Consider the following 24,230-nt stretch of genomic DNA (forward strand, 5'->3'; position numbering starts at 1 on the left):
CTATAAAGGAATCAAGACAGTGTAGTATTGGTAAAAGAAAAGATATAGGTCAATGGAATAGAGTCCAAAAAAAGATCCATACTTATGATTATTGACAAAGTTGCCAAGATAATTCAGTAAATTAAAGAAAACCTTTTCTACAAATAGTGTTGAGGTCAAATAACACTCTCAACCCATATCTCACATCACATAAAAAGTTTACTCGAGGGAGAAGTGACAAGATGGCCAAACAGAGACGACTCCGGTGTACAACACCCAGTGAGAGAGAGACAGAAAGTGAGAGATCTCCTAGCTCCAACCGAGGTACCAGGCTCATTTCAACAGGTCTGGTTGGACGGTGAGCATGAGGCGGAGAGGGGTGCTGCTTCACTCAGAAAGTGCATCTGACCAAATCGGGGGCTCCCCTCTGGCACCCTGGTCCAGATATGGTGCTTCCCCCAAAGCCTCAGCAATCCACAGAACAGGGGATCTTTGCCGGTCAAGCACCAGGAATTACAAGCGCAGAGTTGAAAATAATCCAGGCCAGTGCCGTGGATTGTTGCACAGATCTAAGCAAACATATAAGCCTGCCAGGAGAGCCTGCGGACTGAGCTATCGCCCCCTCCCCAAGAACTCGAGAGAGGGAGCTGAAAGCCGGGAGACAGATGGTGCAGCTGGGTGGGTCCCTCCCCTCCCCTCCCCCACAAACCACAGCAGGCTGAAGCACTAACACTAGTGGGTTTCACAGCCAGTGCCTCAGTCCGAGCTGAACCCTGAATGATCCAGCTCCATGGAGGAAAGGGGCAACCTGCCATTAAAGAGGTGGGCCTACTCTTCATGTTTTAACAGAAAACACAGGAAGCCTACATAGAATGGGATGGTGTCTCCTTGACAACCCAGCAGCACCTCCAGGTCAGCAGAAGGAGGGGCACCCACCATTAAAGAGGCAGCCTAACCTCCCAGTGTAAACAAAGAGACACAGGAAGCCTACATAGCAACCTGAAGAGTCCCTGGAAACCCAGCAGCACCTCGACAGGCAGACAAGTGACCTCATGAAGCAGCTCCCTGAGATCAACGCTAGATAAATCCATGAAGATGGGAAGAAACCAGCACAAAAAGGATGAAACCATCAAAGACCAGAACACCTCTTTTCCTTCAAGAGATTAAAACTCCTCACCAACATGGGAACAAAACACAATGGAGAATGAGCTCCAGGAATTGACAGAAACAGGCTTCAGAAGGTGAGTAATAACAAACTTCTCTGAGCTAAAGGAACACCTTCTAACCCAATGCAAAGAAACTAAAAATGTTGAAAAAAAGTTAGACGAAATGCTAACTAGAATAACCAGCTTGGAGAAGAACATAAATGACTTGATGGAACTGAAAAACAGCGTGAGACCTAAGCAAAGCAAACATATGTTTCAATAGCCAAATCAATCAAGTAGAAGAAAGGATATCAGAGATTGAAAATCAACTCAATGAAATAAAAAGAAAAGGCAAGACAAGAGAAAAAAGAGTGAAAAGAAATGAACAAAGCCTCCAAGAAATATGGGATTATGTGAAAAGACCTAATCTGCACTTCATCGGTGTACCTGAATGTGACAGGGAGAACGAATCCAAGCTGGAAAACACTCTCCAGGATATTATCCAGGAGAATTTCCCCAGACTAGCAAGGCAGGCCAACATTCAAATCCAAGAAATACAGAGAACTCCACAAAGTTATTCCTCAAGAAGAGCAACCCCAAGGCATATAATCGTCAGATTCACCAGGGTTGAAATGAAGGAAAAAACGCTAAGGGCAGCCAGAGAGAAAGATCGGGTCACCCACAAAGGGAAGCCCATCAGACTCACAGCAGATCTCTCAGCAGAAACCCTACAAGCCAGAAAAGAATGGGGGCCAATATTCAACATCCTTAAAGAAAAGAACTTTCAACCCAGAATCTCATATCCTGCCAAACTAAGCTTCATAAGTGAAGGAGAAATAAAATTCTTTATGGATAACAATTACTGAGAGATTTTGTCACCATCAGACCTGCCTTACAAGAGCTCCTGAAAGAAACACTAAACACGGAAAGGAACAAGTACCAGCCACTGCAAAAGCATACCAAATGGTCAAGACCAATAACACAAGGAAGAAATTGAGTCGACTAACGGGTAAAAAACCAGCCAGTAACAAAATGGAGGGATCAGATTCACACATTAACAATATTAATACTGAAAGTAAATGGCCTAAATGCCCCAATCAAAAGACACAGACTGGCAAACTGGATAAAAAAACAAGACCCATCAGTGTGCTGAATTCAGGAAACCCATCTGAAGTGCAGACACTCATAGACTCAAAGGGATGGAATTAGATTTACCAAGCAAATGGAGAACAAAAAAAGCAGGGGCTGCAATCCTAGTCTCTGATAAAGCGGACCTCAAACCAACAAAGATCAAAAGAGACAAAGAAGGGTATTACATAATGGTAAAAGGATCAATCCAACAAGAATAGCTAACTATCCTAAATATATATGCATCCAACACAGGAGCAACCAGATATATAAAGCAAGTTCTTTTTTTTTTTTTTGAGATGGAGTTTCGCTCTTGTTACCCAGGCTGGAGTGCAATGGCGCAATCTCGGCTCACTGCAACCTCCGCTTCCTGGGTTCAGGCAATTCTCCTGCCTCAGCCTCCTGAGTAGCTGGGATTACAGGCATGCGCCACCACGCCCAGCTAATTTTTTGTATCTTTAGTAGAGACGGGGTTTCACCATGTTGACCAGGATGGTCTCAATCTCTTGACCTCGTGATCCACCCGTCTCAGCCTCCCAAAGTGATGGGATTACAGGCGTGAGACACTGCGCCCGGCCCAAAGCAGGTTCTTAACATCCTAAAAGGAGATTTAGACTCCCACACAATAATAGTGGGAGGCTTCAACACGCCACTGTTAATATTAGACAGATCAATGAGACAGAAAATTAACAAGGACATCCAGAACTTGAACGCAGAGCTGGACCAAGCAGACCTAATAGACATCTACAGAACACTCCACCCGAAATCCACAGAATATACATTCTTCTCAGCACCACGTCGCACTTACTCTAAAACTGACCACATAATTGCAAGCAAATCACTCCACAGCAAATGCAAAAGAATGAAAAGCATAACAAACAGTCTATCAGACCACAGTGCAATCAAATTAGAACTCAGGATTAAGAAACTCACTCAAATCCACACAACTATTTGGAAACCAAACAACTTGCTTCTGAGTGTCGACTGGATAAACAATAAAATGAAAGCAGAAATAAAGATGTTCTTCAAAACCAACAAGAAAGAAGACACAATGTACTAGAATCTCTGGGAAACATTTAAAGCAGTGTCTAGAGGGAAATTTATAGCAACAAATATCCAAATGAGAAAGAATGAAAGATCTAAAATCAACAACGTATTGTCAAAATTGAAAGAGCTAGAGGAGCAAGATCAAAAAAACTCAAAAGCTAGCAGAAGACAAGAAATAATTAAGCTCAGAGCAGAACTGAAGGAGACAGACACAAAAAGCCCTTCAAAAAATCAATAAATCCAGGAGCTCGTTTTTTTGAAAAGATCAACAAAATAGACCACTAGTCAGACTAATAAAGAAAAGAGAGAAGAATCAAATAGATGCAATAGAAAATGATAAAGGGGATATCACTACTGATTCCACAGAAATACAAACTACCATCAGAGATTACTACAAACAACTCTATGTACACAAACCAGTAAATCTGGAAGAAATGGATAACTTCCTGGACATTTGCACTCTCCCAAGACTAAACCAGGAAGAAGTTGAAACCCTGAATAGACCAATAACAAGGGCTGAAGTTGAGGCAGCAATCAACAGCCTACCAACCAAAAAAAGTCCAGGTCCAGACGGATTTACAGCTAATTCTACGACATACAAAGGGGAGCTGGTTCCATTCCTTCTGAAACTATTCCAAATAATACAAAAAGAGGGAATCCTCCCTAACTCATTTTATGAGACCAACATCATGCTGATACCAAAACCTTGCAGAGACTCAACTAAAAAAGAAAACTTCAGGCCAATATCCATGATGAACATTGATGTGAAAATCTTCAATAAAATACTGGCAAACCGAATGCAACAGCACATCAAAAAGTTTATTCATTACAGTCAAATAGGCTTCATCCCAGGGATGCAAGGCTGGTTCAACATATGCAAGTCCATAAACATAATCCATCACATAAACAGAACCAAAGACAAAAACCACATGATTATCTCAATAGATGCAGAGAAGGCCTTCAACAAAATTCAACAGACTTTCATGCTAAAAACTCTCAATAAACTAGGTATTGATGGAACATATCACAAAATAATAAAAGCTATTTATGACAAACCCACAGCCAGTATCATACTAAGTGGGCAAAAGCTTGAAGCATTCCCTTTGAAATCAGGCACTAGACAAAGATGCCCTCTCTCACCACTCCTATTCAATATAGTATTAGAAGTTCTAGCCAGAGCAATCAGGCAAGAGAAAGAAATAAAGGGTACTCAATTAGGAAAAGAGAAAGTCAAATTGTCTCTATTTGCAGATGACATGATTGTATATTCAGAAGACCCCATCATCTCAGCCCAAAATCTCCTGAAACTGATTAGCAACTTCAGCAAAGTCTCAGGATACAAAATCAATGTGCAGAAATCACAAGCATTCCTATACACCAATAACAGAGAGCCAAATCAAGAATGAACTCCCATTCACAATTGCTACAAAAAGAATAAAATACCTAGGAATACAACTAACAAGGGATGTGAAGGACTTCTTCAAGGAGAACTACAGGCTACTGCTCAATGAAATAAGAGAGGACACAAACAGATGGAGAAACATTCCATGCTCATGGTTAGGAAGGATCACTATCGTGAAAATGGCCATACCGCCCAAAGTAATTTATAGATTCAACATTATCCCCATCAAGCTACCAATGACCTTCTTCACAGAACTGGAAAAAACTACTTTAAACTTAATGTGGAACCAAAAGAGAGACCACATAGCCAAGACAATCCTAAGCAAAAAGAACAAAGCCAGAGGCATCATGCTGCCTGACTTCAAACTATACTGTAAGGCTACAGTAATCAAAACAGCATGGTATTGGTACCAAAACAGAGATACAGACCAATGGAAGAGAACAGAGGCCTCGGAGGCAACACAACACATCTACAACCATCTGATCTTTGACAAACCTGACAAAAACAAGCAATGGGGAAAGGATTTCCTATTTAATAAATGGTGTTGGGAAAACTGGCTAGCCATGTGCAGAAAGCAGAAACTGGACCCCTTCCTGTCACCTTACACTAAAATTAACTCCAGATGGATAAAATATTTAAACATAAGACCTAACACCATAAAAACCCTAGAAGAAAACCTAGGCAAAACCATCCAGGACATAGGCATAGGCAAGGACTTCCTGACTAAAACACCAAAAGCAATGGTAACAAAAGCCAAGATAGACAAATGGGATCTAATTAAGACCTTCTGTACAGCAAAAAAAAACAATGATTACAGCAAACAGGCAACCAACAGAATGGGGTAAAAATTTTGCAATCTACCCATCTGACAAAGGGCTAATATCCAGAATCTACAAAGAACTAAAACAGATTTACAAGAAAAAAACAAACAAACCCATTCAAAAGTGGGTGAAGGATATGAACAGACACTTCTCAAAAGATATAATATGAGGCCAACAAACATAATAAAAAATGCTTATCATCAGTGGTCATTAGAGAAATGCAAATCAAAACCACATTGAGATACCATCTCATGCCAGTTAGAATGAAAATCATTAAAAAATCAGGAGACAACAGATGCTGGAGAGGATGTGGAGAAACAGGAACACTTTCACACTGTTGGTGGGTGTGTAAATTAGTTCAACCATTGTGGAAGACAGTGTGGCGATTCCTCAAAGATATAGAAATAGAAATTCCATTTGATCCAGCAATCCCATTACTATAATCCTTTGGATATATACCCAAAGGATTATAAATCATCCTATTATAAAGACACATGCACATGTATGTTCATCACGGCACTGTGTATAATAGCAAAGACCTGGAACCAACCCAAATGCCCAACAATGACAGACTGGACAAAGAAAATGTGGCACATATACACCATGGACTAGGCAGCCATAAAAAACGATGAGTTCATGTCCTTTGTAGGGACTTGGATGAATCTGGAAAGTGTCATTCTCAGCAAAGTGACAGAAGAACAGAAAACCAAACACCACATATTCTCACTCATAGGCGGGTGTTGAACAATGAGAACATGTGGATACAGGGAGAGGAGCATCACACACTGGGGTCAGTTCAGGGGGCTAGATGAGGGACAGTGGGGGGTGGGGAGGAATAACATGGGGAGAAATGCCAGTATAGATGAAGGGGGAATGGAGGCAGCAAAATACCTTGTTATGTATGTACCTATTCAACAACCCTGCATGATCTGCACATGTACCCAGAACCTAACGTACAATTAAAAAGAAGAAAAAGAAGAAGTTTTCTTGAAATGAGTCATTGACCTAAGTGTAAAACCGAAAACTATACAATTTCTACAAGAAAACCTAGGCAATTATCTTTGTGATCTGATTTCTTAGAACACATAAAGAATGGATCATAAAATAATAAAATTGATAAGTTGGACTCCATAAATATTAAAATTTCTACAAAGAATTTGTATCCATGAAAAACTTTCCTTTTATAAAAGTTGTTCTAAGTTGAAAATCTTTTCTTTCACCCTTTCAGTTTTACTTAGCAATGAAAATTCTTTTAAATCTGATTCTAAAAATGATTTTTTTTTAAGATGGTATCTTGCTCGGTTTCCCAGGCTGGAGTGCAGTGGCATGATCTCAGCTCACTGCAACCTCTGCCTCCTGGGTTGAAGCAATTCTCTTGCCTCAGCCTCCCAAGTAGCCTGGCCCACTGGCTTATGGCAATGATCAAGCAGATCTGCAAGTTATGATGTCACTGCTGGACCAAGCCACCCAATTGCATCAATTTTTCCACCAAAATTGGAGAAACTTAACAATTTCAACCTACCTAAAGACTAGCCAAACAAATCATCCTTCAGTGTCCAGATTGTCAGCTCACAGGTACATGCCCTCCTTCTAGAGGTGTTAACCCTAGAGGACTACAATCTAATCAGTTATGGCAAACAGATGTTACACACATCACTGAATTTCGAAAACTAATATATGTCCATATATCTATTGATACCAACACTCATCTAATTACTGCATATGCTTTTCCTGGAGAGTCCACTCAATGTCATTAAACATCTTCTTTTAACTTTTGTGTTTATGGGGCAGCCCACAAACAAACAAAAACCATAATAGTCTGGCTTATGCCAGCTCAAAATTTCAACAATTTTGTCACATATGGAACATCCAACATTCCACAGGCATCCCGTATAACCCCCAAGGACAGGCCATAGTAGAATGTAGCCATTCCACCCTTAAAAATATGCTCAGACAACAAAAGGGAATATGAGTAAGGACCCTGGAACACTACTGGCACAAGCCTTATTTACCCTTAATTTCTTAAATTTAGATGATAAATTTCAATCAGCTATAGAAAAGCACTTCACTAAAGCCTCTCAAAACATAAAACCTGCAGTTTTATGGAAAGATGTAAATAGTAATGAATGGTGTGGTCCAAATGATGTGCTAACATGGGGAAAAGGATATGCTTATGTTCACACCCCCTTAGGTCCTCCTTGTATTCCAGCATGATGCATCAAACTATACCATGGAGTGGTGTGGCTAAAATCCAACCTGGTACCAGAAATAAACCTACAGGACCCGCAGCCCAGGACAATGCGGCTTCCTCGGACAACACAGGCACCAAACAGAATACTGAAGACAACTCAGAAGGCTGAATGAATTCTGCTCCAAACAAAAACACCATTTGCTCCAGATAATTTCTTTTTTATGCTCTCACTCTGCCTACAACCTGTACCTGCTACACTCTATTGAGCCCATTTTCTAAACCTGCCTTTTTTCCCATCTGTTACTTAGGCAGACACTCCCTTCCCAGCCTCCAACAATGCGATTGCTTGGCTAGGAGGAATTAACATACCCCTGGTAGGGTCCCTTAGTAATGTCATACATTGGACTGAGGTGCCAAGTAACACTACAGTTCACTCCTTGATTGGAAAAGAATGCTACTGATTATACTCATGTTTGTCTTCTATTATTTAATAATTCTAGGATGCAAAGTTGGAGCATGACTTCTAACTTCTGTGCCTGACAAAACCGCTGCTGTGCACATCTGTACTCTCTTCAATCAACAAAACCTGATGCAAAAAACAGAAAAGGGGAGATGTAGGAGATCAGTCAGTGTGGTGGAAAAATTATAGAAAGATGCAAACCTTCTTGGAAGGCCCGAAGGTTTTGCAAAAATCTTGGGAAAAGATTTATGGCTGAAGGCAGCCTAATCCTCTTACTCTGAGCTAACAGCATAGAGCAGATAATATGAGAATGTAGAGGGGTTTATCTAAATAGCTTGTTTACTCATGTGGTCCTAAGACCAACCTTAGATCATCCACGGGTGCAAACTGCTCTCTACTCGGGAGGCCAGCAATGTTAATTATCCTCTAATAGTATTTACTTGAGACCTTTGTCATTTAATCTGTACTAAATAAATGCAAACATCACTGGTTTTTTGGGGCTGCTGCTGACTCTGGCAGAGGTCCCCTGGCCATGCTGACTGGCAAACCTGTGTCAGTGTATGTTTTTCATCCATCGTTTGGTAGAGTATGCCAGTCAGACTCTACAATAAGATGTTGGTTAGCAACACAGTAAATATTATTCCTAGCCAATGTCATAACTCCTCCAGTTTTTCTCATATCATTCTTTGTACTTGGCCACAGAATCTGCTGAGGCATGCAAATTAAGAATCTGAAAAAATTGTTGGTCTGACCCACTAAATTGATTTCATGACTCACTAATAGATATCGTTACGACCAATAGCTTGAAGAATGATCCTGTGATGTACATACCAAGGGGAGGAGTTGATGAGCCAGAAAGTACTTGTAGCTTTAACTTTACTAGATAATGCCATATTGGTCTCCAAAAGTAATTAGACCCATCTGTTTCGTCACAGTTCCACATTCTCATATATACTACCCACCTTTTTAAACATCTGCCATTCTGAAGGGTGCAAATTGGTATCTTACTGCAGTTTTAAGTTACATTTCTGCAAACTCTAGTGAGATTGGGAATCTTTTGTTGCAGTTATTGGCCATTTGGGTTTCTTCTGTAAGCTGCCTACAGATGTCCTTTTCCTATTTTTCTGATTTGTAGTCTTTTTTTTCTTGCTTTGTGGTTAATTTTGATATTATTAGATGAATATATTTTATATATATACTTTTTTCTCTTTGTGGCTAGTTTTTTCAGTTTGTACATTTTTTCTTTTCTTGAATAGGTTATAAAGTCAGTAGGCTTATCAATCTTTTATTTTTGTGGTTAGTGCTTTTATACTTAAGAAACCCTTCCCTGCCCTTAACTCACAGAGGATTCTCCTATAATGTGTTCTAAAAATTTCTAAATTTCCTTTTCCATTTTAAATCTTTTAATCTGTTTGGAATTTTGCTTAGTGTAATACGTGAGATAGGTATCTACTCCTCACCCCCATATATATGACAAATTACCCAGCATCATTTATTAAACACTGCCATCTTTCCCTTCTAATTTGTGATGGCATTTCCATTTCAGAGGGAGTATATGCAATGATGCGGTTAAAACTGCACTCTGGTGACTGCCCAAGTTCAATAACTGGATGCTCAACTAAGTAGCTATGACTTTGTGTGAATTATACTTACCCTCACTATGCCTCTATTCCCTTAGCTGTAAAATGAGGACAAGAATAATATCTACCTTGTAGTGGGATTAAATGAGTTAATACATACTTAAAGCACAGCATGGCAGATGGCTGTCAATAAGTATAAGCTACCATTAGCAGTAACATCATCATCATCATTATATGTTAAATTTTTATATAATCTGCTTTTAGGCCCTATTTTATTCTATTGGCCAATCTATCCAAACCTCTGGTAATACTACACTAAATTATTGTGGATTTATAATAAATTACACTATCTAACAAGGCAAATTCTCCCTGCCAATCACCTTGTTCCTCAAAACTCATGGTTATATTTGGCCCTTAACTGTTCCACATGAAACTTATAACCAACCCATCAAATTCCATTTTGAGAAACCTAACTGGTGCTTTGATTTGAATTACACTTAATTCACAGACTAATTTGGGAAGAACTGACAATTTAAGATATCGAGTCTTAATATTTATAAATGTTAATCAGTTCTCCAATTATTTCTCTTCTGTTATATCTTTTCTATAAAGTGTTATAATTTTCTCTGTAACATTTTACACATCTTTTGATACGTGTACTCCTAGTTTCTTATATTTCTGTTGCAACTGTAAATAGTAAATTATATTTTCTAGTTTGCTAAGAATTTTTCTCATTATTATGTGTTGAATGTGTCAAATGCTTGTTTCTGTAGCTATTTACATAAACAAATATTTTCTCTACTCTCTGAATTACAGTAAGCTTGCATTACTGGAATAAACCCAACTTGATCTTATGGCTTAGCTTTTTTGTTATTATTTTTAGCTTGGTAATATTAGTATCTATATTGATAAGAGAAATTAACATACAACTTTCCTCCTGATATTATTCTTGTCTGTTTTGGTATTACAGCCTTATCTTGCTAAACAGAGTCACAGGATTAGTTATAAATACTCTTTCTACTCTACTACATTTTATATAAGATTTATCTGTTTCTTGAAAGTATGGTAAAATTATCTGATCATGGGTTTTCTCTGATTGTTTGTGACAGTTATGTTAAGCTAAATTTTCTAAGAAATTCCATTTTATTAAAGTTTTCAGATTCATTGATATTTTCATGTAATTTTACTATTTTTCTGCATTTGTACTCATACTCCTTTTTTTTTTTTTTAAAGACATGGTTTTGCTCATGTTGCCCAAGCTGGAGTGCAATGGCGCAATCTCAGCTCAATGAACCTCCACCTCCAGGTTCAAGCAGTTCTCCTGCCTCAGCCTCCCAAGTAGCTGGGATTACAGGTGCATACCACCATGCCTGGCTAATTTTTTGTATGTTTAGTAGAAATGGGGTTTCACCACATCAGCCAGGCTGGTCTTGAACTCCTGACCTCAGGTGATCCCCTTGCCTTGGCCTCCGAAGGTGCTGGGATTACAGTTGTGAACCACCATGCCTGGCCTAATACTCCTTTTAAAATTAACATATTGTGTCTTCATTCATTAAGTCAATCTTGCCAGAAATTCACTCAGTAATTTCCAGTCTCCTAATAGAAGAATTTAAAGTTGGAAATTTTTCTCTAAGTACCAGTATAGCTGTATCCCACAAGTTTTAATGTATACCATTCAATTTTTCAGTTTTAAATAGCTAACTGATATTATTCTTTATAATAGAAAATGATACCTCATAAAATAGATTTTACTCAGAATTCACAATATATGGAGGTTCTCAAACTTCTTTGTTAGTTAAAAATATAGATTTCCATGCTTTACTCAGAGGTTTTGATTGAGTAAATCTGGAGCTGAACCCAGTAATTTGCATTTATTTAAAACAAAAAAATGTTCCAGTGATTTTGATTAGCACCACATATTGAGAAACAATGACCTACAACAGCACTGTCCAATGCCACTGAGGAACTGAATTTGTTATTAAAAATTATAGGCTAGGAGCAGTGGCTCATGCCTGTAATCCTAACACTTTGGGAGGCTGAGGTGGGAGAATCACTTGAGCCCAGGAGTTTGAGGCTGCAGTGAGCCGTGATTGCATGATGGCATTGCAGCCTGGGGAAGAGTGAAACCCTGTCTCTACAAAAAACAAAAAACTAGCCAGGCATGGTGGCTTGCATCTGTAGTCCCAGCTACCAGGGAGGCTAAAGTGGGAGGATCACCTGAACACAGGAGGTTGATATTGCAGTGTGCTGTGATTGTGCCACTGCACTCCAGCCTGGGCTACAGAGTAAGACCCAGTCTCAAAAGCAAAAAAAAAAGAAAAGATTAATCAGCATAAATTTAAATAGACACAAGTGTCTACTGTCTACTGTATTGGACAATGTAAATCTAGATCTTTAAATATTAAAACCTTAGCTGTTTTCAATGGCAATAGCCCATAATCATAAAACTTCAGGTAATAAAAACACATGCCAAAAGCAGGCTAAAGAAATTCTTTACATATTCTGTTCAGTGTAATTCCACTAATTTTTCATGATAAACTGTAATATTTTTAGAAGCATGTAGGAGTGAAGAAACTGTGAGAATATTTTTTCTCTCTCTCTCATTAAAGTTACCAGATCTTTTTTAAAGAAATAAATACTAAAAAGAAAATCACATTTTAAGATTTCTTAGAATCTCTCAATGTCTAGAAAAAGGAAATTAAGATTTTAAATGTAGTTCTAATAATTCAAAATTTGAAATGTTCAAAAATACCTGCTTTTAATTTCATACCCAAGGACACTCACTGATGTTAACAGTTCTGAAATATTTTCTGTTCTAAGGCTTAAAACTACACATCTCAAAATTCACTGCAGCATATTTCACAAAAGGAAGACTAGGCAGTTCTACACTACAATGAAATTTACTGCCAGAACAGACAGGAACCCTGCAAAGAACACAGTCAATCATAGTACTGAAGAAAGAAAAAGAAAGACATGAACAAGACCCAGGTTTCCCCTTTCTCCAACTATGTATAGAAGCCATCCAGCTCTGCAAATATTTCATGGATATGTTTTACCTTAGAGAAAGAAACAACATGCAGTATGCCCTTGTAACATACCTGCACATATACCCCCTAAATCTTAAATAGAAAGGGAAATTAAAAAAACAACTTAACTCCTCTCTGGGCAGGGAATCTCTGAAAGAAAGACAACAGCCCCAGTCAGGGGCTTATAGATAAAACTCACATCTTACTGGGATAGAGCACGTGGGGGAAGAGGCGGCTGTGGGTGTAGCTTAAGCAGACTTAAATGTTCCTGCCTGCTGGCTCTGAAGAGAGCAGTGGTTCTCCCTGCACAGCATTTGAGCTCTGATAAGGAACAGACTGCCTCCTCAAGTGGGTCCTTGACCCCTGTGCCTCCTGAAGGGGAGACACCTCCCAGCAGGGGTTGACAGACACTTCACACAGGAGAGCTCCAGCTGGCATCTGGCAGGTCCCCCTCTGGGACGAAGCTTCCAGAGGAAAGAACAGGCAACAATCTTTGCTGTTCTGCAGCCTCCGCTGGTGATATCCAGGCAAACAGGGTCTGGAGTGGACCTCCAGCAAACTTCAGCAGACCTGCAGCAGAGGGGCCTGACTGTTAGAAGGAAAACTAACAAACAGAAAGGAATAGCATCAACATCAACAAAAAGGACGTCCACTCGGAAATCCTATCCAAAAGTCACCAACATCAAAGACAAAAGGTAGACAAATCCATGAAGATGGGGAGAAACCAGTGAAAAAAGCTGAAAATTCCAAAAACCAGGATGCCTCTCCTCCAAAGGATCACAACTCCCTGTCAGCAAGGAAACAAAACTGGGAGGAGAATGAGTTTGATGAACTGACAGAGTAGGCTTCAGAGGTGGGTAATAGCAAACTCCCTGGAGCTAAAGGAGCACATTCTAACTCAATGCAAGGAAGCTAAGAACCTTGAAAAAAGGTTAGAGAAACTGCTGTCTAAAACAACCACTGTAGAAAAGAACATAAATGATGTGATGGAGCTGAAAAACACAACATGAGAACTTCATGAAGCATACACAAGTACCAATAGTCAAATTGATCAAGCAGAAGAAAGGATATCAGAGATGGAAGATCAACTTATTGAAATAAAGCATGAAGACAAGATTAGAGAAAAAATAATGAAAAGGAATGAACAAAGCCTCCAAGAAATACAGGACATGTGAAAAGACCAAATCTATATTTGATTAGTGTAGCTGAAGGTGACAGGGAGAATGGAACCAAGTTGGAAAATACTCTGCAGCATATTATCCAGGAGAACTCCCCAACCTAGTGAGACAGGCCAACATTCAAATTCAGGAAATACAGAGAACACCACAAAGATACTCCTCAAAAAAAGCAACCCTAAGACACATAATCATCAGATTCATCAAGGTTGAAGTGAAGGAAAAACTATTAAGGGCAGCCAGAGAGAAAGGTCAGTTTACCCATAAAGGGAAGGCAATCAGACTAACAGTGGATCTCTCTGCAGAAATCCTACAAACCAGAAGAGAGTGGGGGCCAATATTCAACATCCTTAAAGAAAAGAATTTTCAACCCAGGATTTCATATCCAGCTAAACTGGGCTTCATAAACAAAGGAGAAATAAAATCCTTTACAGACAAGCAAATGCTGAGAGATTTTGTCACCACCAGGCCTGCCTTACAAGGCTCCTGAATGAAGGACTAAATATGGGGAGGAAAAACCGGTATCAGCCACTGCAAAAACATACCAAATTGTAAATACCATCAACACTATGAAGAAACTGCATCAACTAACAGGCAAAATAAGCAGCTAACATCATAATGACAGGATCAAACTCACACATAACAATATTAACCTTAAATATAAATGGACTAAATACCCCAATGAAAAGACACAGACTGGCAAATTGGATAGAGTCAAGATTCAATGTGCTGTATTCAGGAGATCCTTCTCACGTGCAAAGATACTAAAAGGCTCAAAGTAAAGGCATGGAGGAATATTTACCAAGCAAATGGAAAGCAAAAAAAAAATAAGTAAGAAAATTAAAAAGCAGCAGTTGCAATCCTAGTCTCGGATAAAATAGACTTTAAACCAACAAAGATCAAAAGAGACAAAAAAGGGCATTACATAATGGTGAAGGGGTCAATGCAACAAGAAGAGCTAACTCTCCTAAATATGCATGCACCCAATACTGGAGCACCCAGATTCATAAACCAAGTTCTTAGAGACCTACAAAGAGACACAGACTCCTACACAATAATAGTAGGAGACTTTAACATCCTACTGTCAATATTAGATAAACAAGGCAGAAAATTAACAAGGATATTTGGGACTTGAACTCAGCTCAGGACCAAGTAGACCTGAGACATCTACAGAATACTCTACCCCAAATCAACAGAATATACATTCTTCTCAGTACCACATTTCACTTATTCTAAAATTGACCATATAATTGGAAGTAAAACACTCCTCAGCAAATGCAAAAGAACAGAAATCATAAGTCTCTCAGACCACAGTGCAATCAAATTAGAACTCAAGATCAAGAGACTCACTCAACACTGCACAACTACATGGAAACTGAACAACCTGCTCCTGAACGACTACTGGCTAAATAAGGAAATGAAAGCAGAAATAAATAAGTTATTTGAAACCAATGAGAACAAAGACACAATGTATCAGAATCTCCAGGACAGAGCTAAAGCAGTGTTTAAAGGAAAATGTATAGCCCTAAAATGCCCACAGGAGAAAGCAGGAAAGATCTAAAATTGACACCCTAAAGTAACAAAAGAACTAGAGAAGCAAGCGCAAACAAATTCAAAAGCTAGCAGAAGACTAGAAATAAGATCAGAGCAGAACTCAAGGAGATAAGAGACACAAAAAAAAACCTTCAAAAAAATAAATCAATGAATCCAGGAGCTGGTTTTTTGAAAAGATTAACAAACTAGATAGACTGCTAGCCAGACTAATAAAGAAGAAAACAGAGAAGACTCAAATAGACACAATAAAAAATGATAATGGGGATATTACCACTGATCCCACAGAAATGCAAACTACAATCAGAGAATACTATAAACACCTCTACGCAGATAAACTAGAAAAGCTAGAAGAAATGGGTAAATTCCTGGACACATACACCCTCCCAAGACTAAACCAAGAAGAAGTCAAATTCCTGTGACTAATAGCAAGTTCTAAAATTGAGGCAGTAATTAATAGCCTACCAACCAAAAAAAGCCCAGGACCAGATGGATTCACAGCTGAATTCTACCAGAGGTACAAGGAGGAGCTGGTACCATTCCTTGTGAAACAATTCCAAATAATAGAAAAGAGGGAATCCTCCCTAACTCATTTTATGAGGCCAGCAACATCCTGATACCAAAACCTGGCAGAGACACAACTAAAAAAGAAAATCTCAGGCCAATATCCCTAATGAACATCAATGTGAAAATCCTCAATAAAATACTGGCAAACAATCCAGCAGCACATCAAAAAGCTTATCCACCATGATTAAGTTGGCTTCATCCCTGGGACGCAAGGCTGGTTAAACATACGGAAATCAATAAACATAAACAGAGCCAATGACAAAAACCACATAATTATCTCAACAGATGCAGAAAAAGCCTTTGATAAAATTCAGCAGTCCTTCATGTGAAAAACTCTCAATAAACTAGTTGTTAATGGAACATGGAACGTATCTCAAAATAATAAGAGCTGTTTAAGACAAACCTATAGCCAATATCACACTGAATAGGCAAAAATGAAGCATTCCCTTTGAAAACCAGCACAAGACAAGGATGCCCTCCCTCACTGCTCCTATTCAACATAGTATTGGAAGTTCTGGCCAGGGCAATCAGGCAAGAAAAAGAAATAAAGGGTATTCAAACAGGAAGAGAGGAATTCAAATTGTCTCTATTTGCAGATGACATGATTGTATATTTAGAAAACCCCATCACCTCAGTTCAAAATCTCCTTAAGCTGATAAGCAACTTCAGCAAAGTCTCAGGATACAAAATCAATGGGCAAAAATCACAAGCATTCCTATACACCAATAATAGACAAACAGCCAAATCATGAGTGAACTCCCATTCACAACTGCTACAAAGAGAATAAAATACATAGGAATACAACTTACAAGAGATGTGAAGGACCTCTTCAAGGAGAACTACAAACCACTGCTCAAGGAAATAAGAGAGGATACAAACAAATAGAAAAACATTCCATGCTCATAGATAAGAAGAATCAATATTGTGAAAATGGCTATACTGCCCAAAGTAATTTATAGATTCAATGCTATCCCTATAAAGCTACCATTTACTTTCTTCACAGAATTAGAAAAAACTACTTTAAGTTTCATATGAAACCAAAGAAGAGCCCATATAGCCACAAAATCCTAAGCAAAAAAGAACAAAGCTGGAGGCATCACGCTACCTGACTTCAAACTATACTACAAGGCTACAGTCACGAAAACAGCATGGTACCAGCACCAAAACAGATATATAGACCAATGGAACAGAACAAAGGCCTCAGAAATAACGCCACAGATCTACAACCATCTGATCTTTCACAAACCTGACAAAAATAAGCCATGGGGAAAGGATTCCTATTTAATAAATGGTGTTGGGAAAACTGACTAGCCATATGCAGAAAACTGAAACTGGATCCCTTCCTTACACCTCATACAAAAATTAACTCCGACGGATTAAAGACTTAAATGTAAAACCATAAAAACTCTAAAAGAAAACCTAGTCAATATCATTCAGGACATAGGCATGTGCAAAGACGAAAACACAAAAAGCAATGACAACAAAAGCCAAAATTGACAAACAGGATCTAATTAAACTAAAGAGCTTCTGTACAGTAAAAGAAAGTATCATCAGAGTGAACAGGCAGCCTACAGAATGGGAGAAAATTCTTGCAATCTATCCATATGACAAAGGGCTAATATCCAGAATCTACAAAGAACTTAAACAAATTTATGGTAAAAAAAAAAAAAACCATCAAAAAGTGGGAGAAGGATATGAACAGACACTTCTCAAAAGAAGACATTTATGTGGCCAACAAACATATGCAAAAAAGCGCATCATCACTGACCATTAGAGAAAAGCAAGTCAAAACCACACTGAGATACCATCTCATGTGAGTTAGAATGGTGATCATTAAAAAGTCAGGAAACAACAGATGCTGGAGAGGATGTGGAAAATAGGAACACTTCTACACTGTTGGGAGTGTAAATTACTTCAACCATTGTGAAAAATAGTGTGGTGATTCCTCAAAGATCTAGAACCAGAAAAACCATTTGACCCAGCAATCCCATTACTGGGTATATACCCAAAGGATTATAAATCATTCTTCTATAAAGACACATGCACATGTGTGTTCACTTCAGCACTATTCACAATAGCAAAGACCTGGAACTAACCTAAATGCCTATCAATGATAGACTGGATAAAGAAAATGTGACACATATACACCATGGAACAGTATGCAGCCATAAAAAAGGATGAGTTCATGTCCTTTGCAGGGACATGGATGATGCTGGAAATCATCATTCTCAGCAAACTAGCACAGGAACAGAGAACAAAACACCCCATGTTCTCATTCATAAGTGGGAGTTGAACAATTAGAACACATGGACACAGGGAGGGGAACATCACACACCGGGGCCTATTGGGGGGTAGAGGGGTAGGGGAGGGATAGCATTAGAAGAAATACCTAATGTAGATGATGGGATGATGGATGCAGCAAACCACCATGGCACATGTATACCTATGTGACAAACATGCACGTTCTGCACATGTACCCCAGAACTTAAAGTATTAAAAAAAAAACTTATATGAGCACCCAAAATATGGATTATATAGAATCTTATGTATATTTATTATACAAGATATAGTTTTTTTCCTAAATGAAAAGCATATACACACACATATTAAACAATTCAATTTTAAAATCCCTGATATGCGTGGCCTTTGCCATCTCATTGTTTCCCTCTTCCCTGCTTTCATTTTACCTAAGTTTTTTTAGAAAAAAGAATGAGTAAACGGATGGAAAAAGATAGGAGTACACAGGATGGAAGGTAAGGGATAACATAATTATGGGATACGTACTAGAATAAATTATTGTAATTCAAAACAACTAATAATTATTTAAAGATACCTTCCAAATAGAGAATATTTGGTATAAAACTAGGTTGGTTTTACCAGGAACGATGGGAGCATGTTTGTAGTATAATATTTTAAAAAGTTATGTGACACCGAGAGTAGGAGAAGGTGCCTGAAACAAGCAAGAAGATACAAGAGGAACGTACTGGAGGCTGAGGAAGGATGGCTCATGAAAGAATACATCAGCTGACAGTAACCCAAAGTAGCAAAAAAAACGCAATGGATTATTCGATTATGAATCACTTTGTTGTCTTTGTATTTGAATATGATTCTGTTCTTATTTAATCTTCCTGTTCACATTTCTGATTGTTTCAGCTTTTCATCTGACTAATTACCTTCTTAGCAAACTTAAATGCTCAAAAATAGGTAGTGGTAGGAGTCCTTTTGAATAAAATGCCCCATATTTCAGCATCACCAGAGCATCATTTTGTTTTTCCTTTAAGCAAAGCTTCCAAAAACTCAAACTATAATTCATTTTTGATTAACCACAGTGGTCATATTTGCCTCTCAATTATACACAAGACCTATTGTCATTGCACGTGCAGGAAATGTTTCCAAGATGGATAGGCTCTCAAGCATCTAAAAGAGGTCAGGTTGCCAGCTTGGACTGAGTTTTTGCTAATTTCCCTGGTATAATTCTTATGGTAACTTATAAAGCAATAATTTGGAATATTTGATCCCTTAGAAAAATTGTTAAAAACTATTAAATAAGAAATGCCTGTCGGCTGGGCACAGTAGCTAACACCTGTAATCCCAGCACTTTGAGAGGCTGAGGCGGGAGGATCACTTGAGGTCAGAAATTTGAGACCAGCTGGGCAATATGATGGAACCCCATCTCTACTAAAAATATAAAAATTGTAATCCCAGCACTTTGGGAGGCTGAGGCGGGTGGATCACGAGGTCGAGAGATCGAGACCATCCTGGTCAACATTGTGAAACCCCGTCTCTATTAATACAAAAAAATTAGCTGGGCACGGTGGCGCGTGCCTGTAATCCCAGCTACTCAGGAGGCTGAGGCAGGAGAATTGCCTGAACCCAGGAGGCGGAGGTTGCGGTGAGCCGAGATCGCGCCATTGCACTCCAGCCTGGGTAACAAGAGCGAGACTCCGTCTCAAAAAAAAAAAAAAAAAAAAAAAAAAAAATATATATATATATATATATAAAAATTAGCTGGTGTGGTAGTGCCTGCCTGTAGTCCCAGCTACTCAGGAGGCAGGAGAATTGCTTGAAGCCGGGAAGTGAACATTGCAGTGAGCTGAGATCATGCCATTGCACTCCAGCCTGGGTTACAGAGTGAGACTCTGTCTCAAAAAAAAAAAAAAAAATGCCTGTAATCGCAGCACTTTGAGAGGCTGACATGGGAGGATTATTTGAACTGGGGAGTTTGAGGCTGCAATGAGCCATGACTGTGTCACTGCACTCCAGCTTGGGTGATACAGTGAGACACTGTCTCTTTGGGAAAAAAAAAAAAAAAAAAAGTCCTATGGGCTGGCTGTATCCTTTTTTTCACCATAAAATGTACATGCCAAACAAAAGTGAGGAATGATCTGTGGATAGTAGAGCGAACACTACACAAAGCTAAGCTGCTCTTAAGTCTTCCCTCTCTGGGCAGAGACCAATCTGCTGCGTTTGTATTACTCTATGTTCCATATCTAACGTATCTATCAATCCCAATCAACAAGATGCTTTTCTTTTTGTCAGGCAAGTCAGATAATCTCTCAAGTAGGTATAGCCTTTCTTGATTACTAAAAAAGTAAAAACTCATACCCTATCCTAAGGCTACCTTCCTGAAGTCTCAGGGCCTCAACTGCTGAATTACATATTATAGCTTTTCTATTTTTATCACAACCTCCTTCAGGAATCAGGATTTAGTTTGTGATTTAGAAACTTCTGGCCATTGCCTGGGGTCATAGCTATTTCTACCACTTTCTAGATGTGTGCCCTTGTGCAAGTTAATGATCTTTTTTTCACCAACATTATCTAAGAAAAGTGAAAAATAAGGAGTACTTTTCTTGGCTGGCCATGGTGGCTCGTGCCTGGAAGTTACCCCAGCACTTTAGGAGTCTGAAGTAGGAGAATCTCTTGAGCCCAGGAGGTCAAGGCTGCGGTAAGCCATGACTGTACCACTGTAACCCAGCCTGGGCAAGAGAACGAGACTCTCTCTGAAGAATAAATGATACACAGCACTTGGGCAGAACAGTGGTTGTCCCTGACAGGGGTGAGTGGAGCAATGAGGTCAGAACTAACTGGGAAGGGGCATGAGGAATGACTTGTGATGATAGAAATGTTCTATATTCATATGGGTTTAGATAATATAGATCTATGAATTAGTTAAAATTCAGTGAATATACACTTAAAATCTCAACATTTCATTATGTAAATTTTACCTCAGAAAAACTACAGACAAATATTTAATCAATTCAATGAAATACATGCTGAAATATTTAGGAGAAAGTATGCTGATGTCTGCAGTTTACTTTGAAATACATTTTTAAAAAAAAGACTGATGAGCGTGATGGACAGAGGGTGAGTAACAGACACACGATGAAGTAAGTACGGTAGAATCATGGACTCTAGGTGGTAGGTAAACTAATGATCACTGTAAAATTCTTTCAACTTTGCTGTACATTTGAAAATTTTCACAAGAAAGTGTTAAAAAAAAAATAGTACCTGATATAGAGTAAGCACTAGTCAATGATGTCAAATTAACAATTTTCAGCTGAGGAGGGATGAACAGGGGGGTCAAATCACTGAATCTACTATGGATCTGTCAGGAAGAAAAGAAATTGCTACTTTTCCCATAAACTTTCATCCCAAATCATGATTTACCTAATTAAAAAAATTTCTTTGGCATCTTTATATAAAAATCAATTACTTTTACTACCGGCTTAAAAAAAAAAAACCTAATTAACAACATGATTCAGGTAGTTCTAGCTAATAGAGGTGATATATATAGGGAAAGCAATTATCAGAAAAGGGTAGAAAAAGAAGATAAAAAGCAAATATAATTTTACTGTGACAAATCTCTAGTTTTCTATTTATTGAACACTTCTAATGATGTTATTTTTTAAAAAATCTAACTTTCTAAACATTATTTAAAAGGTGCTATTAACAAATTCTGTTTTAGTGCTGGAAATGTTTCAATTTGTCATGTCTGATGAGGCAATATTAAAATATCAGATGATTTTATATAGCTCATGAGCTACAGGTAGAGGAAACTGAACAAGACACTCATATGTATGTTGAGCTCCACAAGGTTAGCTGACATAGAACCTGTGACTTACCTACCCAACAGTACTAAGTGCTTTTGGCAAGAAAGCAGAGGTATAATAGGAAAGGGAAAGGGATAGGAAAGCTGGATGTGGGGTGGTAAATGTACCTGGGAATTAACTTCAGGTTTCAGAATCATTGTTGGCAACTCTTCCCAGCCTTTATAGCTAGGTAAGATTAAATATTGGCTTTAGGTACTGATCAAGAATATCTGAAACATTCCTTATGCTTTTTGAATATACTCACAGTTTCTTTTCAAATACTTCACTTACTTGATTGTCATTTTCATTATCTTTGATAACCAAATACCTCAATAAATTTAATGAAGCCATAATCCTGTTAATTAAAAATATATGTTACTTTACGGTATGGTTTTATATAGTCAACAGCAATCTCAATTAATAAGCTAAAACTTTGGGCATATTTTTATAATTAGGTGCCATTAGAAACTATTTCCATTAATATATCTTTTTATATAGTAATAACTTATCACTCTTGTTTTCTATTTAAGTTCAAATCATACCATTGTGAAAATTATTATCCTTGTTTAAAGAAACCCTTGTTATTGTTAATATTTGAGAGCATGATATCACCTCTTGCTTTCTGAATTTTAAGATTCCTTTTTACATGATTATAACCATTTCTCAATATCCATTCCAATATACTGAAACTGAAATTATATGTTCTATATGAAAAAAATGACCTGGAAAACAATAAAACAACAAAACCTAAACACATAAATTATATACACAGATTTTTAGTTTTAAGCACAAATGCTGTCTTTGCAAATTTCTATGGAATGCTGGGTGCATAAAAACTACCAAATCATAGTGTTGGTCATTCATCTAGAAAGAGAAGCTTTTAATTTTGTTTCTACACATTAACAAATCACTTAAATAAGAAAAATCTTTATGTAATTTAATGAATTAGCCATGGATCAAAAAATCACAGGAAAAGACATTTTATTACTTCAGGTTCCCTAAGCAGATGTTTCACATTTTGTTCTGAATTTACTGTGTGGATTTTAGTAACGGTCACCTCACCTATCTGAGTTTTGCAGTAAATCTGTTTCCGCACCCTCTGGGAGAAAGAGTACCAGATCAAGAAGGGAAATCAACTGTGGTCCTGTAAACCATTTTTTGTTATGTGTTCTCTGAAAAGCAAATGAAAAATTGAGAAAGGCTTTAAATAACAGCTTGATAATTCATGTACTTTTCTAATACCATGATACTACAAAAATAAACAATTACACATTTAAAATACATTTCTTTTTTTTTTTTTTGACATGGAGTTTTGCTCTTGTCGCCCAGGCTGGAGTGCAATGGCGCGATCTTGACTCACTGCAACCTTTGCCTCCTGGGTTCAAGTGATTCTCCTGCCTCAGTAGCTGGGATTACAGGCAAGGCACCCGCCACCACGCCCAACTAATTTTTGTATTTTTAATAGAGACGGGTTTTGCCATGTAGGCCAGGCTGGTCTCACCCTTACCTCCTGATCCGCCTGCCTCGGCCTCCCAAAGTATTGGGATTACAGGTGAGAGCCACCATGCTCGGCCGCATTTTTAAACTCTGATTTCCATACTTTCATTCACTTTCTAGATATCAGGAACAAACCCTGCCAGTTTGAGAACACTGGCACTGTTTTCCATTTAGAATTACTGAGTACTCACAAACAGAACAGACTTAAGTTTTCATTCATTTTTCAGCAGCATATAACAAAACAAAAAGAAACCATAAAAACCAGCTCAAAGAGGCCCAGTGTGGTGACTCACACCTATAATCCCAGCATTTTGGGAGGCCAAGGTGGATGGATCATTTGAGATCAGGAGTTCGAGACAAGCCTGGGCAATATGGTGAAACCCCATCTCTACAGAAACAAAATTTAGCTGGACGCAGTGGTGGGTGCCTGTAGCCCCAGTTACTTGGGAGGCTGAGGTAGGAGGATTGCTTGAGCCCAGGAGGTAGAGGCTGCAGTCAGCCAAGATTGTGACATTGCACTCCAACCTGGGTGACAGGAGTAAAACCTTGTCTCAAACAAACAAACAAAAAAA

General features: G+C 38.3%; 1 protein-coding gene across 1 annotated transcript in view; it reads right to left on the reverse strand.

Moving 5' to 3' along the window:
* Positions 1 to 24,230, reverse strand: part of GLMN (glomulin, FKBP associated protein) — a 70,116-nt gene that overhangs the window by 10,407 nt on the left and 35,479 nt on the right. Inside the window, exons 15-16 of the mRNA XM_064371137.1 lie at positions 23,224 to 23,333; positions 22,453 to 22,516 (exon numbers count right to left, since the gene is read on the reverse strand). Of these exons, the coding sequence (XP_064227207.1) occupies positions 22,453 to 22,516; positions 23,224 to 23,333 (174 nt within the window). The remainder of the gene's footprint in view (positions 1 to 22,452; positions 22,517 to 23,223; positions 23,334 to 24,230) is intronic.

The sequence above is a fragment of the Aotus nancymaae genome, unplaced genomic scaffold (assembly GCF_030222135.1).
Source record: "Aotus nancymaae isolate 86718 unplaced genomic scaffold, 86718_ANA_hifiasm-v0.15.2.pri h1tg000122l, whole genome shotgun sequence".
NCBI classification, from domain to species: Eukaryota; Metazoa; Chordata; class Mammalia; order Primates; family Aotidae; genus Aotus; species Aotus nancymaae.